Raw genomic sequence first — 19,577 nt, forward strand, 5'->3', positions numbered from 1 at the left:
ATTTGAGAGCGAGGGAGTGTGGTTGAGAAAAAAAAAAGGAGTGGGTCGAAAAAAAGAGCAACAGAAGGGGGAGTGATTGGAAGCGTGAGGAGTGGAGCGGCACAACTCGTTTGCACTGGCACTCGTGTGGGAATTTTTGACCCTCTCCCGCTTTCCGTGACTCTCCTCGACTCGGCCAGGCGTAATTATTCCTCTCCTTTTTAACCTTGAGAGGTTTGTTCTAAAATGAAACGAGAGGGGGGATGAAAAAGGCAATCAAGATGGACAAACCGAGAGTGAGAGGCTAGAACGAGGAATGAAAACAACAGGCTCTTCTTTCCATCTCTGAACGCTTCCGTTCCTGACCGAAGAAGAGCAGATATCTCCGCTTACCCACATATGGGGGAGTGAGCAAGCGAGCGACAGACAGACAGCGAGAGGAGGGATACCCCCAGGACACAATCACAGGAGAACGCTTTTTCTCTGCCACCTCCCTCCATTTTTTTTCTCCCCTGTTTTTTGGGCTGCTCTTCATGGGAGGAATGTGGAGGCAGCATTTTCCAGGCAAGACGCATGTTTCCGAAATTGGCCAAAAGCTAAAGTGTGTGTGTTTGTGTGTGTGTGTGTATGTGTGTGTGTGTGTGCACGGTTCGTGCTTTTCAGTGGTGTCACAAGCGCATGTCTTGGCTGCTGTCTGTGACACATCTGCAAACTAGTTCGGCTTGTGTGTGCAAACACACACAATGTATTGTGCTCCTGACTCCTTTGCATTAGTGTGTGTGTGTGTGTGTTTGTTTGGCAACCAAATCCCTGGCTAATAGATCAGGAGGGGTGGAGAGAGAAGAAAAAGTGACGCAGCACAGATACACTCTTATTAGACACTCATGCACCTGGTTTATTTCAGGTCCTGGATGGTCATTCAGTGATCTGACCATCTTAACTGTTTTCCTGCAAGTGTCTATTAGCTTTGGAGCAAAAAGTGTCCATTTCAGAATGATTTTTTTATTTTGTTTTGTTTTGTTTTTGCATGTGTTTGTGTCTCGTGTGTGTGTGTGTGTGTGTGTGTGTGTGTGTGTGTGTGTGTGTGTGTGTGTGTGTGTGTGTGTGTGTGTGTGTGTGTGTGTGTGTGTGTGTGTGTTTGTGTGACGGTGAAAGATGAGGTTGCTTGGTAACCACAAGCAGCAGTTGACAGTGAGGTGAGGCACTTGGCTGCCAGCTTTTTTTTTTTATCCAAGATTGCTTGTCACACACACACACACACACACACACACACACACACACACACACACACACACACACACACACACACACACACACACACACACACACACACACACACACACACACACGAGACACAAGCACTTATTAAAATCACAGCGGCACACCTAAGCAAGAAGTGGGGACACTCACACATACGGTGTGATGTACGTGCTGCCGTATTTAACACACACACACACACACACACACACACATGCACAGATCCACGTCAACGCAGCTCCATGGAAAAATCTCCTCATTTCCTTTTGTTTTTACAGACTTTTATTGTTCATGGGATTTCAAAGAGAGTATTACATTTCTCTTCTCATTCGCTCGCTCTCGCTCTCATAAGTTTCACATACATTGAAGTGATAATTCACCCAGAACTACAAATTCTGTAGTTATTTGTTCACCTTTGTGATGTTACAAACTTTTTTTTTATTTCTTCTGTTCACCATTATACTTCTCAAAAAAAAAAAAAAAAAAGACAAAAAGCACCATAAATATGGTCTTTACTAATAGTAAATATTTACATTTATTACAATACCTTTGTGTGAGGAGCACACTGAAATTATTTTTCGTTCCCTTCCTCTGTAGATTTTAAATGTATTTTATAATTTCCGCATCATGATTGGTCACATGACTTGCAAGAACCAATGGGGTTCATCATTGTTTGCTGCAAAAAAAAAATATATTTTGTCGTATTTCTGTCTTATTTTCCAGTAAAAATATCTAAACATGCTTAAATCAAGAAATGGTTACGTGAGAAGCAAAAGTTTTCTGCAAAATTTGAATTAAGTGAGTTTATTCTTAAAAATACAAAATTCTGGCATGAAACTCTAGTGGGCAGGCTAATAGGTCCTTTAACTAACCTACTTATAACCACATCATTATCTATAGGTCACAGATGATTGGTTCCTGCTGTATTAGTAGCCAATGAGCTGCGTGCTTAATCTTTAAATACACGAGTTAGCATTTGCTTAGCAGCGCAGCGTGCTTCAGAAACCCTCCACCTTCCCCAGCTCCACCTGTATAGATCTGCTACGGTTATTCATGTACGCTATATTGTGCAGCAGCAGCATGTCTTACTTGCTCACAGCAGCGTGTCGTGTATGTATTGGCAGTAGCAAGTCCCGTACTTGCTCTGCAGCAGCAGCAGCGTAGCAGATCTATTCCGCCAAGACCAAACATATCTACATTGTCATACCCATTACCATACCAAACACTCAGAGAGTTGTCATGACAGAACAAGAAATATGCTGGTGGTAGGGATGTAACGATACCATCATGTCACGATTCGATACATATCACGATACTGAACTCATGATACGATTCTATTGCAATATTTCAAGACATATGGTAAAAAGTTAACAAAAAATGTACTGTCAATAAATTAAAATGCTAAATTTGGTCTTACATTGGGGGTGGAAAGGAACAGGCTTGGACGTGGTGCTGGTAACCCAATGCACAGGACGGTGTTGATACCAGAAAAAAAATATTCATGATTCTGAAGCTGAAAATTAATAAAAATATTAATATTCTTGCACTCTGTCATTGACTTGATATGTAGGCCTGGTAACATAAGACATTTGGCATTATCAGGACCCACAAAAATTCCCCCATTGCATTATTATACATTATATTCAACATTATATATAGTAGTTTAATGAAGAACTGACACTAAAACTCTGTAAAAAAATTTTACACAGTAATTTTCATTTTAGGTGAACTATACACAATACAGATTGTCACTATCCATGATAAATATTGTTGTATTTTTGTATTGCAATATATTGTCACATGATATATTGTTACACCCTAGCTGGTGGGGTAAGAAAAATAAACTAATTTCCAAGAGAGAACTAGATTATTTTTCCTATCCCTATCCTATTCCTATTTTTCTTGTTTTAAGCAAAAAATGTTTAGATATTTGTAATGGAATACAAAAATACAGAGTAAGAAATTCATTCTTTACATTATCACATGTATGATGCACCATATTTAAAAGTGCATATAATCGCAAATTAGATTTAAAAGCTTTGGCGGAAGGAGAGATTATTTTCAGTGTCTTATATTTTGGAATGTTCCTCACACAAATCTGTCATATGGTACAGAAGACTGTGCACGTGAACCATATGAACTACTTTTTATGGTGCTTTTGTCTTTTTTTTTTTTCTTTTTTTTTTGCAGCTTGATGGTCACTGGTCACCATAAGCTTACATTGTATGAAAAAACGGTGTGAAAATTCTTAGAAATATTACTGTGTTCCAAGGGGGAGAGAAAGTCGTATGGGTTTTGAAACAACATGAGGGTATGTAAAAGATTTTCATTTTTTAGGAGAGTAATCCCTGCTGGGAGAAAACTACAAAGATAGCGAATAAAATAAAAAGCCTCACATCTCTAAAATCAATGTTTTTTCAGGATCTTTTGTGCACTGTGATCAGAGTTAATGTGGAGATGCCTGCGGAGAATCGCTGAAGGACAGGGCCGAGATTTTCCTTGCTGCTCTCTGATTGGATAATTCCCCTGCTGGCCTCTGATTGGATAATGGACGTGTACTGCTAGGCTCGGACTCTGTTTGTTTAAAAATCACAGAGTTTAAGTTTGTCTTTGCTGTTCTTGTCCAAAAAAGCTTTTAGAGCAGGCTGTCTGAAATCTGAAATTGTTTATGGGTTGGAAAATGAACAGTGGGCGCACAGTTTTGTGAATATTGATTGGTCGAGCACCTACATGAAGGGATGTGTGTGTGTGTGTGTGTGTGTGTCTGAGAGCCCCATCGTCTGTCCTTCCCCCGCTGATTTCTCCCGCTCTGATGTAGTGATCGCTCCACCATGTCATTTGTGTTTCTGTTTGATGTGTCCACTGCTCATTTAAAGCGTGCCAAATCCCTGATCTCTCGCATCCATTCCGTTTCCCTCGGAGAGACACAACGCTGCCTTAACATCTCCCACACAATTATTTTTTAATAATACCATGGTAAATAATTCTCATTTGAAGTCCTTTTTAAATAGATGGTGGAGAGTGAAAAGAGAGAAACAAGAGAGCAAGATGTTTCCCCCAAAGGCTATTAAATAAAATGTATTCATAACTCTGCCCAAATGCTGCAATCTCCATGACAACAAGACACATGGCAGGGGGGCGAATGGGAAGTTCACGTTTCTCTCTGTCTTTGCAGGTATAAGGCCGCAAATCATGAACGGTCCGATGCATCCTCGGCCGCTGGTCGCTCTGTTGGACGGGAGGGACTGTACTGTAGAGATGCCCATCCTGAAGGATTTGGCCACTGTGGCGTTCTGTGATGCACAGTCAACACAAGAAATCCATGAGAAGGTCTGTTTGCACTATTGTTTTTTCCTGAATCACTGGCACTCCAGCAAAAATGTTGTTTTAGTTGAGTTAAATTGAATCAGCAATTTAATTTTATTAAAAAATTAAATACCTCAGGACTAGGACCTGTAATATTCTTTCCTTCCTTCCTTTCAAACTGCCTTCCTTCTTTCTTTCCTTCCTTCCTTCCAAAATTCCTTCCTTCTTTCCTTTCACTAGTCTGTCCGTCCTTCCTTCCTTCCTTCTTTCCCACCTTCCTTCCTTCCAACCTTCCTTCCTTTCACCATTCCGTCCATCCTTCCTTCCTTCCTTTCAAAATTCCATCCATCCTTCCTTCCTTGTTTTCAACATTCTGTCCATCCTTCCTTCTTTCCTTCCTTCCTTGCTTACTTTGCAACATTCCTTCCTTCTTTTCAACATTCCATCCGTCCTTCCTTCCTTCCTTACTTCCTTCCAACATTCCTTTCAACTTTTCTTCTTTTCAACATTCTGTCCGTCCGTCCGTCCTTCCTTCCTTCCTTTCTTTCACCAGTCCGTCCGTCCTTCCTTTCACCAGTCCGTCCTTCCTTCCTTCCTTCCTTTTTTCCAACCTTCCTTCCTTCCTTCCTTCCTTTTTTCCAACCTTCCTTCCTTTCACCATTCCATCCATCCATCCTTCCAAAATTCCATCCATCCTTCCTTCTTTTCAACATTCATTCCATTCCTTCCTTCTTTTCAACATTCTGTCCATCCTTTTTTTCTTCCTTGTTTTCAACATTCTGTCCATCCTTCCTTCTTTCCTTCCTTCCTTGCTTACTTTGCAACATTCCTTCCTTCTTTTCAACATTCCGTCCGTCCTTCCTTGCTTCCTTCTTTTCAACATTCTGTCCATCCTTCCCCCCTTCCTTTCACCATTCCTTCCTTCCTGGCTTACTTCCTTCCTTGCTTACTTACTTTCCAACATTCCTTCCTTTTTTCCAACCTTCCATCCAACATTCCTTTAAACCTTTCTTCTTTTCAACATTCTGTCCGTCCTTCCTTCCTTCCTTCCTTTCTTCCTTCTTTCCAACATTCCTTTCAACCAACCAACCAACCATCCATCCATCCATCCATCCATCCATCCATCCATCCATCCATCCATCCATCCATCCATCCATCCATCCATCCATCCATCCATCCATCCATCCATCCATCCATCCATCCTTTTTGCACAAATATAACAGTAAACAGCAATTTTACCTGTACCTACTTTATTTTAATATATGAAAAATTAATACTTATGAGTGCTGACACTCATAAATTGAGTTATTTGAATTCATAAATTTTGAATTGGTTCACCTAAAATAGTTTGAACTTGTTTGTGGAAATTCACTCAAATTACTTTTTTTTGCTGCAGAAGTTTAAATCTGACAATAAATATGTAACAAATATGACAAGTCTTATTGCTTTGTTTTTACTGGCTGCATGCAGTAACAAATACAACAACCACTGTACTCTGGCTCACAAACTTCTATGAACCAGTTCTTTTAATAAATGAATCAAAGAAGACCCAGAAATGCACAAGCTATTAAATTAGTTTGGATCAGTCAACATATTACTTGGTGAATCTGTTACTAACTGACTCACTCACTCACTGACTGGATGTTTATATAGCAACGTGCAGTCAAAGATGAAAAGAACATTCAAATATGTTACATAAAATATGCTTTTGTTTAGTATGCATGCATACTGTACATACTAAAAAAAAAAAAATCTAATTCTGCTAGAAATACTGGTTCATACAAACACACAGGCTGTGATTCATTTTATAGTGACCCAATTATCAGACCCACTAATGCTGCATATACGCTGCATGACATGTTTCACTGCTATTTGATTCAAAATTATGAATTTGTACAGATTAAAAAACATAAAATTATCAAATTGGAAGGGAATGCATTAAATGAACATGAACATGGCAAACTCATCATGAGAAATGCAGTACATCCGCATACTCCTCCCAGCATGTTACAAAGAAATGATTTATGTGTCCTTAATGAACATCCCACATTTTTGTGCCCTGATATTTATAGTGTGGTATAAATGTGTCTGTTGCAGGTGTTGAATGAGGCGGTGGGGGCAATGATGTACCACACCATCACTCTGACCAGAGAAGATCTGGAGAAATTTAAAGCCCTTCGAATCATAATCCGCATTGGTAGTGGATATGACAATATTGACATTAAAGCAGCTGGAGAGATGGGTAAGAGCATCGGGTGACAAATGCTAAGACATGTTTCCTGCTCATGATTTTTGGTCATAATAGAGACATTTGTAGACTAAGATTTCACAGAGAACATACTACTGACATCAAATACTGCTCAGCTGAGAAACTAGGTTCAATCTTTGTTCAGAAAATCAAAGTACTCTGCATGTAGTGAGGAAATGTTGGATGTTTGAAAGTTTGAGCCAAACAGCGATGAGAAATCTGTCAGAGATGCAAGAAGATAGAGGAGGGCTAATTGTTCCTCTGGGACAGACCGTTTATATGGTTAGAATTAAAGAAGGAGGATAGAAAATGATCTCCATTTCTCCTTATAATGAAGGCTGGATGAACTTACAGGTCAAATCCATAAATGGATAGAAGACACAATCAGGGTTGACTGCCAGCATGAATGGACCTGAGGCCTTGCCTTGTTTATTGAATGTTCTGATATGTAAATGAGAATCATTTCATGTTCCTTAACTTCTGTGAATCAGACAGAGCATCTGTGATTGTCTACAGGTATTGCAGTGTGTAATATTCCATCAGCTGCCGTGGAAGAGACGGCAGACTCGACGCTTTGCCACATCCTTAACCTGTACAGGAGGAACACCTGGCTGTACCAGGCCATGCGAGAGGGCACACGGGTCCAGAGTGTGGAGCAGATCCGAGAGGTGGCGTCAGGGGCCGCCCGCATCAGAGGGGAAACACTTGGACTTATTGGCTTTGGTGAGAGACAGAGACAGAAAAACACTTCATCAACACACATGATAATTTTATGCAATTGTGTTAAGCTTCACATAATATAATAATGTTTGTTTATGTCATTAATAAAAGCTATGAAATTAAGTTATAGTTACATTTTCACAAAATAATCACAAATGGAATATAAGAATTATGTAGTGATTAAAACATGCAGTGAATAAAAATCATTAAAAATACAATCTAACCCTAAGGCTTATAAGACTAAAGCATTTAACTAAAAAATCATTTAAAACAAAGTTAAATTGAGTGTCTCCAGACATTTGACTGGTAGTGTACATGTATAAAATATGATATTTACATATTAAATATTACAGGAACATTTGAAGGAATGGTTCAAATGAGTTCAAACGTCAAGTCATCCACGTATAATTTTTGTTTTCATATAACTAAAGTCAGTGGTGATGAGTTTAAGCTCCAAGAATGACAGAAAAGCACCATACAGTAGTTGTCATACATGTTATATAAAAAAAAACCTAAAGTCATTTCTGCTGGATGGGTTTGTTTGTTTATATTTTTATGCATATTTGCGTTATAGGCCGATCAGGACAGGCAGTGGCTGTTCGAGCAAAAGCGTTTGGCTTCAATGTGATCTTCTATGACCCATACCTGCAAGACGGTTTAGAGCGATCGTTGGGCGTCCAGAGAGTTTACACCTTACAGGACCTCCTGTACCAGAGCGACTGTGTGTCTCTCCACTGCAACCTAAACGAACACAATCACCACCTCATTAACGATTTCACCATCAAACAGGTAGACTACACACAAACAGTCCATTAATTGCATCCTGTTATCATGAGCGCCATCTAGTGTCTGTGGCTTGACTTTGAGGACTTCGTGTATATCATGTATCATGTTTTGTTAGATGCGACAGGGAGCGTTCCTTGTCAACACAGCACGAGGGGGTCTGGTTGATGAAAAAGCCCTGGCACAGGCTCTGAAAGAGGGCAGGATACGGGGGGCCGCCCTGGACGTTCACGAGTCTGAACCTTTCAGGTAACGTTTGTAATGATGTAGTAATTATCTCCATGTTGCTGTACATCAAAGTTTGTCTTGAGATAATAGATGTTACTCAAAACATCTCTTCAGCTTCACCCAAATTTACTTCTATATAATATGCAAAACTAGGATTAGTGCATCCCAGATTATAGTACATTGAGTGGTGTATTATTTCAGCATTTTCTGCTCTGGGATTTTACTATTCTAGAACATAACGGAAATTTGTTATTATGGTAGCACTTATGTATGATTTCTTCCCCTGGATTTATTTATTTTGCTTGTATTATTGTATTATTCTCACAATATATTGCAATGTATCCAAATTTAAGTAATTATTAATTTTAAGGTAATTAATTTAGTTCATATTATGTTACTACGTTCTCAAAAGTGATCATTCAAAAGTTTGCTTTTGGGAATAATACTTCAAAAAAAAACAAAAACAAAAAACTAAGGCTTTTATTCAGCAGGGATGCATTCAATTATTTAAAAATGACAGTTAAAGTAATTTATAATGTTACAAAAAAAATCTATTTTAAATAAATGGTGTTCTTTTGAACCTCTTATTCATCCAAAAAATCCTGAAAAAACAACTATTTGTTACACTGATAATAATATGAAATGTTTCTTGAGCAGCAAATCATCATATTAGAATGATTTCTGAAGGATCATGTGACACTGAAGACTGGAGTAATGATGCTGAAAATTCAGCTTTGCATCACAGGAATAAATTCTAAAATGTAATATAATAAAATAGAAAACTGTTTTAAACTAAAATACATTTTTCAGTAGTTTATGCACTGTTACATCACCAGCGAAGTACGTACTTTCAATGTGTACTAAAAGTATGCAAATTGGGATATAGTTTCATTCTGTCTCCCTTATGCTCTGGTTTTCTCTCAGTTTTACTCAGGGTCCTCTGAAAGATGCGCCCAATCTGATCTGCACCCCTCACACAGCGTGGTACAGTGAGCAGGCCTCACTAGAGATGAGAGAGGCCGCGGCCACTGAGATCCGCAGGGCCATCACTGGTATGCAAGGTCCCATTGACTTAATTTTTAGAATGTTTTCCATTCAAAATGTGCTGCTGATGATATCAAAGCATACGAAATTGTGATTATCAAAGGGTTACATGGTTAATTACGGTTAACTGCATGGTTTGTGAACTGTGAAGAGGGAGTCCTGATTTATTGCTCCTATCTCTTGCTCCTATATAACACAACTTTTCAAACTGTCATTTTACCTCAAACATTATTCTTTTGCTGCCTAGCAAGCACTGATATTTCCTTCAGGGAATGTAAATCTAGTTCTTTAGATAAATTCTCTTTCATCCGTTCTATTGTACGTCAGTTGTCATGTCTCGGGTTTGTTCTGGTTTTCAGGTCGTATTCCAGACAGTCTCAGAAACTGTGTCAACAAAGAGTTTTTTGTTACTACGGCGCCATGGGGGGTGATGGAGCAGCAGGTACATCCGGAGATCAACGGCGGAGCTTACAGGTGAGAAAAGAGATTTTATCCACAGAACTCCACCTATTATTTCATTGCATTACCTGTCATATCATACTAACCCTTGAGTTTGCTACCATCTCAAACACCCTCATTTCGGCCGCATTTGCACTGCAGGTCTTGTTGGCCAATTTCCGATTTATTTATTTTTGACGACCTGCTTTCTTCTTTTAAAAGTGACCCATATGCGATATCTGCATTTACACTACACTTGGCGAAATGAACAAAAAATAGCATTATGATATCAAGAAATTTAATTTATTGACATGGAATTCATAGAAACATTTTTAATGCAATAGTTTCATCCTTACATCAAAATAACTATATAGTACAAATTCTTCACGACAGTGATTATATACACAGATCCGCGGCATGTGTGGGAGAGGAATAATAGTCAGGTGGTAGAACTTTTGTTAAGCATGTCAGAGGTTCTGGGTTCGAATCCACCTCAGTGATAGTATATCAAGGGTAGGGACATGTTTGTGTGCATTTTATTTTGTGGTTTTACTGGAACAGGGAGTTTCCACAACTTGACTGAAGCGCACATCTGTGCACGGGCCACCGTCACTGAAAACAGCGGCAACGAATACCAAGCCTGATTTCAATGCCAGATCTCCTTTTATTTAATACAAACAAATGAAATTAATACTCCGCTAGTCAACTAGATATGTTTCATTTGTTATAGATATATCTGTACCACGAAATGTTTAAAAAAAAAAAACTTTTTTCAATGATGTACAACTCGCATTGACGGGAATATCTGATCTGTCCGCTTACACAGCAGGCGCATGTATCCGATATCAGATATCAGATTCAAATCAGATTTATTTCCACATGTGAAGGAGGCCTGAAACCGATCTGAGAATATTGGAATCCATGTGCTTTTTTCCTGCTTAGACGTTTGAGGCTGGGGTCATATCCGATCTGCGCCACATGGGGAGAAAAAATCAGAATTGGGTCACTTGAACCATGCAGTGTAAATGCGGCCTTTTAGTATTGAGAAATGAGAACTGGTTTTCATTTAGAACTGGACCCAAATGATTTTCATTGCATTCAGTTCTATTAATCTTGAAGTCTCAAAAATAATTTGAATATAATTAACTTTTTTTTTTTTTAAAGTAAAAAAGTAAAACAGATTTCTTACATATTTTTTTTTTGTCAAATAAAATCTGAATCAAAACCTGAATCATTAAATTCCTTCCAAGCGCCATCCCTGCTCTTATTTTTTTTTTAAATATCTAACCATTCTTAAAGCAGTATAAATATACTTAGAAGTAAAACTGCATGTGATATTAAGATGTCAAGATCATATCTTGAATTAAGTTTATTTTTATTAAGATTTTAGAATTGTTTATTTTTATTTAATTCCTTCTAAGCGCCATCACTGCTTTTAATTTTTTTAAATATCCAAACATTCTTAAAACTATAGATATACTTAAAAGTAAAACTGCATGTGATATTAAGACATCAAGAATATTTGTTGAATTAAGTTGGACCACATTGGCAAATCGTTTTTTTCTCATTTTCAGTATAAATATAATATAATTTAGCAATATTTATGAGCTAGATTCACAAAATTGTTTAATAAATAGTATAATACTAAATAGTGATAGTTTATATTCACTGTTTATATATATATATATATATATATATATATATATATATATATATATATATATTATTTGTTAATAAATAATATAAATATATATATATATATATATATATATATATATATATATATTATTTGTTAATAAATAATGCATTTTGATTATAATATTTAAATTGTTAGTAATGGTTTAATAAATGGTATAATAAATATTACTTTTTAAATAAAATTTTAAAGTATTTTCTAGAAGAGTTTAGTAAAAAGTGTAATAATAAATAGCAATGGAAATGGTAATAGTTTAATAAATAATAAATATCATTTATGCCATTAAAAACATCAAAATATGTTACGAAAAATTAAAGGTGCTGTAAGCGATTTCTGAGAAATGCTGTTGATATTTGAAATCACCAAAACTCAAAAGGAACACACCCCTATCTTGATAGCTCCGCCCTCAAATTCACAAACACTGTATTCAACATAGATACAGAGCTCATTTAGGCCACGCCCTCACCAGGGGGGGGGGGACAATACAACCGTGTTCATTCATTTTGCATAGCGTGATGCTGCCTGCTTGTCATTTCTGACTTATAACAAAACACAGAACAAGGTCTAAAAGCTGCTATGTGACATGGTGTACAGCAAACAAGCTAAAAAAAAAACAGAACTAAGTTTTTATAAGCTGTCGACCCCAAAAAAGGAATGTTTAAGGACACAAAAGTGGATACAGGCAGTGAGACAGAGTGCAACTCTCTAAGAACTACACTGGAGGGGAACGTAATCGGCGACAACATATGCTAAACAAACAAACCAAAAAAAAAACCCATTCATTATTTTTAACCATGTCAAAGAATTTTTTCACCTATCTGCTATTACGTTCCCCTCCAGTATAGTTCTTATAGTAATATGACCCATTGTGCTCTGTCTCACTGCCACTTTTGTATCCACTTTTGTGTCCTTTTGTGACCCCTTTGGGGTCGAAAGCTGATTAAAAACTTAGTTCTGTTTTTTTTTTTTGCTTGTTTGCTGTACACCTTGTCACATAGCAGCTTTTAGACATTGTTCTGTGTTTTGTTATAAGCCAGAAATGACAAAGAGGCAGCCTCCCCGGTGGGCGTGGTTTTCAGATTATGACGCGTGTCGCTCTGTCTCTATAGGCATCTCCCCCCTCATGATTGTATACGCCCCTTTGCTGCTGATTGGCTACAAGTGTGTTTTGGTGCTCGGTCGATCCACTTTCATTAGCATTTTTCAGAATTCGCTTACTGCACCTTTTTGTGTGTTTTTGTTTAGTCATAGTAAAGGTAAATAACTGCCACAAAAGTACTAAGTCATTAATCAGATTGCTGAGGAACCTAAATTGTCAAATAAGATCTGAATCAAAACCAGAATCATTAAATTCCTTCTAATCGCCATCCCTGCTCTTTTTCCCACTGGACTCTAGATCACTCCTTCCTCGCTGTGAGATGAATTACTCAACAAATTCATACATTCTACTGTATGAGCAGCCAACCAGTACAGCGGCTGTGTTCAGCAATGCAAACAAGCTTCATTAGTTCATCCCTGTGTAGTGAGTGTGATCCCCCCCAGATCGCAATATGCAAATAGACTCAAAGGTTACTGCCGTCTGTCCCTGTGGCACACATAAATTAACGTAACCTCAACATCGACAGCATCACCTCTAGCTTTACCCGCTAGGACCCTTCTGAACGATTCCCTAAACTAACACCTCATTTTTATGCATTTAACTCTCCAACCCACACATAAAAACACACACACAATGTGTGTTGCTCAGTCTGATTGCTTCTCTCACTCAGCAGAGTGGCCCAACCGCTACCAGCCGTTTCTCCTGGCGGCCTGCAAGACAAAATGTATACCTAAACAATGACAGGTAAATATTCACAGAGTACTACTACACAGCTTTCGCCAGATCAAGATACTGCGCAAATATCTCTGAAAGACACTTGATGAACAAAACAGCGAGGTCTGAAACATCAAGCATTTGTCAACTTTTGTTTTTACATTTCTCATTCTCATGTGTTGTAGAACATGCTATCATGTGATACCTGCCCATTTATGGAAATGTTGAACAGCAATTGTACTTAATATCTTTTTTTTTATTGGTTCTAGAATTATTTTAATTACTCATACAGTATTATTTGTTGCTGCATGTATTTTGCTGTGTTCCGTGTGCATTTATGTTAATTAGACTGTGATTTTGTATGGAGGCCTATTTGTGCCACTCAAAAAGTATTTGAGCTTTCTGTAAATCACATGAGAAATTAATAAATCAAGTAAGAAATGAATAGATTCCTTAAATTCCTTATATTTATTTCAAGTAAGGAATAAATGCATACCTCAATAAAGAAATACCTTTTAATAACGCAAACATAAGGATTATAAATTCATTTTCATGTTTAGAAATGTATTTTTTTTTTTTTAGATGATTGATTTATCAATTTCTAAATTGATACATTGAATTCTTGACGTTATCTTCCGTGTTATTTTTAACATGCTGGAAAAAAAAATCTCTATTTAGAGATTGTCAAAAGTAAGTATTTTCTCCATGGATGCTTTTTTAAACAGAATTGTGTGATTATAAAAGGTAGCCATTTTAAATCAGTAAAATGGCTACATTTAAAGTAGTCTCTTCTGCTCACCAAGGCTACATTTATTTGATCAAAAATACAGTAAAAACAGTAGTATTGCAAAATATTATTACGCTTTAAATACCTAATTAATTTTAAAATGTTATTTATTTCTGTGATGGCAAAGCTGCATATATGGTAACACTTTACAGTAAGGTTTCATTTAGTTAACTACTTTAGTTAATATTAATTAAGAATAAAAAATACTTCCACAGCATTTATTAATCTTAGTTAACGTTAATTTCAACATTTACTTAAAACGCAAATGTAAAGGCCCTCAGACTGAACGAAATGCAAATTTACACCTGTACAGTAGAGCGCACAGCTCAAACAAACTTTTTAGCTGTGCTGCCATTCTGGATTGCAGAAGAATAGGATGCAGGAGAAGAAAGTTCAACACTCCTACTTAAAGGTGCTCTAAGTGATGTCACTCGTTTTTAGGCCAAAACATTTTTTGTCACATACAGCAAACATCTCCTCACTATCCGCTAGCTGCCTGTCCCCTGAACACACTGTAAAAAAACGCGGCCTCTGTAGTCGCCACAAGCTCCAAAAACGGCAATAAAAACAAACTGGTGCAGCCTGGACCACAAAACATAATAAACACGCTCCAGCCAATAACCGACAAGAATGATTTTAAATGCGCGTTCATGACGGGAGGGGGAGGAAGAGGAGGAGGATAGAGGGTCTAGCTAGCCTCTGTTTTGTTTGACAACACTTCAAACAGGAAGTTACTCCACCCAGGATCACTTAGAGCACCTTTTAAGTAATACAAACAAAAGAATGAAACACAAATGTGATTTATCTAGAGTCATTTTTGCGTATTAGTATGGTTGAATTACATCAGCAGCAAAGACATTGGTTAATAAAGTGAGATTAAATACATAAAGTATGTTTGTGTTATTTAACATTTAATTATTGCGGGTTTGCGTAATATTTAGAGATTGCATTTCACTGTTTTATTGATTTTGAGGAATACTGAATCTGTTTTTGTGTTAGTGAAATGAGTAAATTCATGCTCACATTTAATCTAGAACAACTACTTGCGTTACTTATTTGAAAAAGCATTTTCTTGTAAATTTAAAAGTAATGCTACTTTACTAGTTACTTGAAAAAAGTAATCTGATTACATAACTCTTGTTGTAATGCGTTACCCCCAACACTGGATACAAATGAGACCTTATTAAGTGTGACCATATACAGTATATTCATAAATGGCAACAATTTATTTATTTAATTTTTTTGGCTACAAAATGAATTTTATGCATTTAAGCAGAAGCCTTGATATCAAACAATTTCTAGCATGAAAAACATTTCAATCAAATGTCATCCCAATCATTTGACTTCTAGTGAAAAAAATACTATAAAGTTTGTCTTTGAGTCTATAAGAATTTTTTTTGTAGCATTAAACTTATGACCTCATCGTAACTCTGTTTTCTCTGTCTTTTCTCCAGGTTCCCCCCTGGTGCAGTGGGTGTCTCTCCTGGTGGCATGGGTGGTCAAATGGAGGGCATGATGCCTGGCGGGGTGCCCAGTGCCCACCCCCTGCCGCCGGGCACCCAGCCCAGCCTCGCCCCTTCCCCCACCCAGCTCCTCAAACACAACGACCATAGAGAACACCTCGCCAAGTCATAACCACGGTGACTACACACGCGCGTGACCACTGACCAATAAACAGCAGCGTTCAATCATTCAGCAAATCTAAGAGACTAAGAGACAGTGAACGGGTGAAAAAGCAATCAGCTGCCGCTAGCTGCACCGGAGACATGCTTCACAGACGTCTCTCCACTGTCTTCAGTTTTTCTGTTCATTTACGTTTTAACCCAGGAAGTTCGGTGGTTTTGTTTCTGTTGTTTTTGTGAGGGGAGGACATCATTTACACCTGTTCTACTGCAGGTGGGCGGTGCTTTCTTGTCAGGAGGTGTGGCATGACAATGGCCACGCCTCTTTCCTCATGCACCAGTTTGAAACATTGACAGATATCATGTCACGCACTTCTCTTCTTCCTCCTCACCTTATTTGGGCATGTAACAGAACTCAACGCAGTTATTCAGTTATACGTTTCAACATCGTTTCTATCTTTACATCCACAGAATTAGTGCTTGTCTTTGTTTCAGTGTTAAAAGTGCTTGATAATGAAAAAAATATATATACAGTGTATCTATTAAGAGAACAGAGAGGTAAAAGGCTGTTCTTGAGCAAAAATAAAGATGATAATGTAATTATTAGCTTTTTTTTCCACAACATTTTGAGTAGCTGACCTCTTGTTTACAGAATTGCACAAATTTAACAAGCACCAGCTCAGAAATCACCCCTTTTTAAGACCCAAAAGCACACTGTTTTACTGATTATATATATATATATATTAATTAATTTAGATTAATTTTTTTTTTTTTTTTCAGGACTTTAAATGTCACTTTCTAAAAATAGCAATCTGGATTTGAGTGAAAGTCACCATGAGGAACATAATTTTGATTTTGTGTTTGCTATGAGTTCTGTAAAACTCAAAAAATAGATGGCAGCTCACACAGAAAAGGGACTGGAGTGAAAAACCGCCCCTGTCTCAGGAAGAACATTTTCCGGCTACTCCAAAACACACGACAGCCCTGTCTAAATACTCGCTCCTTCCCATCAGCCTATCCGCCTACCCGAGGTATTTTTATAGATCTGACATCCAGTGCGTTTTTGGTGTTGAATGTATGGCAGTTAAATTAGATTTGTATTGTCTAGTTTAATGTTTTTGTAACCATACTTTCCTGTGATCCTCTCCCTGTTCTTTTTTTTTGTTTGTTTTTTTGTTTTGTTTTTTGGGTTCTTTATGTGGAAGCGCACTGTTCTGAGCTCATTATGTTGTTTGTATGCAATATTCTGAGGTCCTCGGCCAACTCCAGTCATGTTGGTTCCAGAACTGTAGGTTTGGTTTTTAGTGTGAGTATTTGTATTTGTTTATTGTACCGAGGTGAACGTTTAGCATACAGTACAGTTCAAATAAAAACTACCGTTCTGACTTTCTATACTGTGCTTGTGTGTTTGTCTCACTTTACACACACATTTATGAAGGTCAGACAGGATTTGCAACACCTGCTGTGCAGTGACCTTCAGATGCCCCTGCATGTTTCTGTAAGGCCAGAAGGGGTCGCTGTGGCTTTGGGTTAATATGGTGGTTGATACAGTGAAAATATGTATGCATTATATTTATATGCTTATTTTTAGTAAAGAAATAATAACAGGGAAACTATAATTTTGCAAAAATAACAAATCACAACAAACTTCACAAATCACACTAGGATTTTGGGGGGTCTTATAATAGCTATAATATAATATAATAGTTTATTTGTTAAAAATAAAGTTTCCCTGTCATTATTTCTTTACCAAAAAATGAGATCCCCCCCCAAATAAATAAAATATCATTGCATTAAAACGCAAAATATCAAAGCCAGTGGTTTCATGAAAATATAAACTATATAAATCAGTTAATATGTATTGCAAATAATTTTTTATTGAAGCAACACTTTGATGCAAGACCATGAAAATGTGACGTTCTGATATCATCTGACAATAAAATGGGCATGTTTTGTATGTTTTCTGTAAATTACGACTCATCATTTTGCAATATTCTGTTATCATTAATCTCTATCTTGTTTTGCTGATATGCCGTTGCTTTGCTTTCACTTGTTTTTACTCTATTATTTGCCTAGTGTTGATACTGTGGGTGTGTCATTCAAATATGACAGGACTTTGGACACTGGCATTGTTTTATGCATCTCAGTAGATTAGCGCTGTCATTGTTTGAATTGTTGGCATGGACAGACAGATGCCAGACAGTGTTTTAGTGCTACAGTTAACCTCATGAAACTAAATACTGTATATTCTTGGATTAAGTGGTAATACAGTCATAGGAGGTGCACCGTAGAATCCGTACATGTGAACATAAGGGAAAAGCTAGAATATTCCCAAATAGCAGTGTTCAGTTCAAAGCAATGCAATGCTAAAAAGGCATGCGTTTTTATATTATATCATAGTATGATATATTGATTAGCCATTTCAAAACAAATCAAAGTTTATATATCAAATGCAGAAATCCAACTATTTTTTATTTGAAATATTTAATAATTTTAATTAATTTTAATTAAAATTAAAGGATTAGTTCACTTTCAAATAAAAATTTCCTGATAATTTACTCACCCCCATGTCATCCAAGATGTTCATGTCTTTCTTTCTTCAGTAGAAAAGAAATGAAGGTTTTTGATGAAAACATTCCAGAATTTTTCTCCATATAGTGGACTTCAATTCTTCATTCAGTCTTCAATGAGCCCAAACGGTTGAAGGTCAAAATTACAGTTTACAGCGATTCCAGACGAGGAATAAGGGTCTTATCTAGAGAAACCATTGCTCATTTTCTTTTAAAAAATGTAAAATTTTATACGTTTTAACCATAAATGCTCATCTTGAACTAGCTCTCTTCTTCTTTTTCTCTATTTGAATTCCAACAGTGTAGACATTGCTAAGTGTATTACTGCCCTCCACAGGTCAAAGTTTGAACTAAATTGTCATATACTTGCACTAGCATATTGTATATAACAATTAGTTCAAACTTTAACCTGTGGAGGGCAGTAATACACTTAGCAGTATCTACACTGTTGGAATTCAAATAGAGAAGAAGAGAGCTAGGTCAAGATTAACATTTATTGTTAAAAATTATATAATATTTTATTTTTTTATTTTTTTTGAAAATGAGCGATGGTTTCACTAGATAAGACCCTTATTCCTCATCTGGTATCGTGTAGAACGCTTTGAAGCTGCAATGAAACTAATTTTGACCTTCAACCGTTTGGGCTCCTCTGAAGTCCACTATAAGGAGAAAAATCCTGGAATGTTTTCAACAAAAAGCTTAATTTCTTTTTCGACTGAAGAATGAAAGACATGAACATCTTGGATGACATGGGGGTGAGTAAATTATCAGGAAATTTTCATTTGAAAGTGAACTAATCCTTTAAGAGATTTACAGAGAATTAAAAAGAAAAAAAAAAAAAAAAAAAAAAATCTGACTACTAAATATAGATAAATAATGTTTGACAATAACAACATAGGTTTTATACAGTATTACATTATATAAATATTGAAAAAGGCTACATTCATAAATGTAAAACAATATTACATTTTTCCCTAGAATATCACCTTTATGTTTCACTTTTTTTAAGTAAATAAGAGCGATTTGAGCATTGAATGACCTTTGTATTCTGGCTCCTCCCACTTCCGCTGCACAGGTGAGTCGCGT

General features: G+C 36.8%; 1 protein-coding gene across 4 annotated transcripts in view; it reads left to right on the forward strand.

The window, feature by feature from the left end:
• Positions 1–17,816, forward strand: part of ctbp2a (C-terminal binding protein 2a) — a 61,250-nt gene extending 43,434 nt beyond the window's left edge. For 2 of the 4 annotated variants that reach the window (XM_067366988.1, XM_067366989.1), the window contains exons 2-9: positions 4,412–4,566; positions 6,640–6,784; positions 7,307–7,513; positions 8,085–8,299; positions 8,412–8,542; positions 9,446–9,573; positions 9,925–10,039; positions 15,754–17,816. In XM_067366988.1, coding sequence (XP_067223089.1) covers positions 4,412–4,566; positions 6,640–6,784; positions 7,307–7,513; positions 8,085–8,299; positions 8,412–8,542; positions 9,446–9,573; positions 9,925–10,039; positions 15,754–15,934 — 1,277 coding nt within the window. In that variant the 3' untranslated portion in view covers positions 15,935–17,816. Of the gene's footprint in view, positions 1–4,411; positions 4,567–6,639; positions 6,785–7,306; positions 7,514–8,084; positions 8,300–8,411; positions 8,543–9,445; positions 9,574–9,924; positions 10,040–13,468; positions 13,543–15,753 lie in introns of all 4 variants that reach the window. The other 2 variants (XM_067366990.1, XM_067366991.1) reach the window with 2 other exon arrangements.
• The last annotated feature ends 1,761 nt before the right edge of the window (positions 17,817–19,577 follow it).

This window comes from Chanodichthys erythropterus, chromosome 18, assembly GCF_024489055.1.
Source record: "Chanodichthys erythropterus isolate Z2021 chromosome 18, ASM2448905v1, whole genome shotgun sequence".
NCBI classification, from domain to species: domain Eukaryota; kingdom Metazoa; phylum Chordata; class Actinopteri; order Cypriniformes; family Xenocyprididae; genus Chanodichthys; species Chanodichthys erythropterus.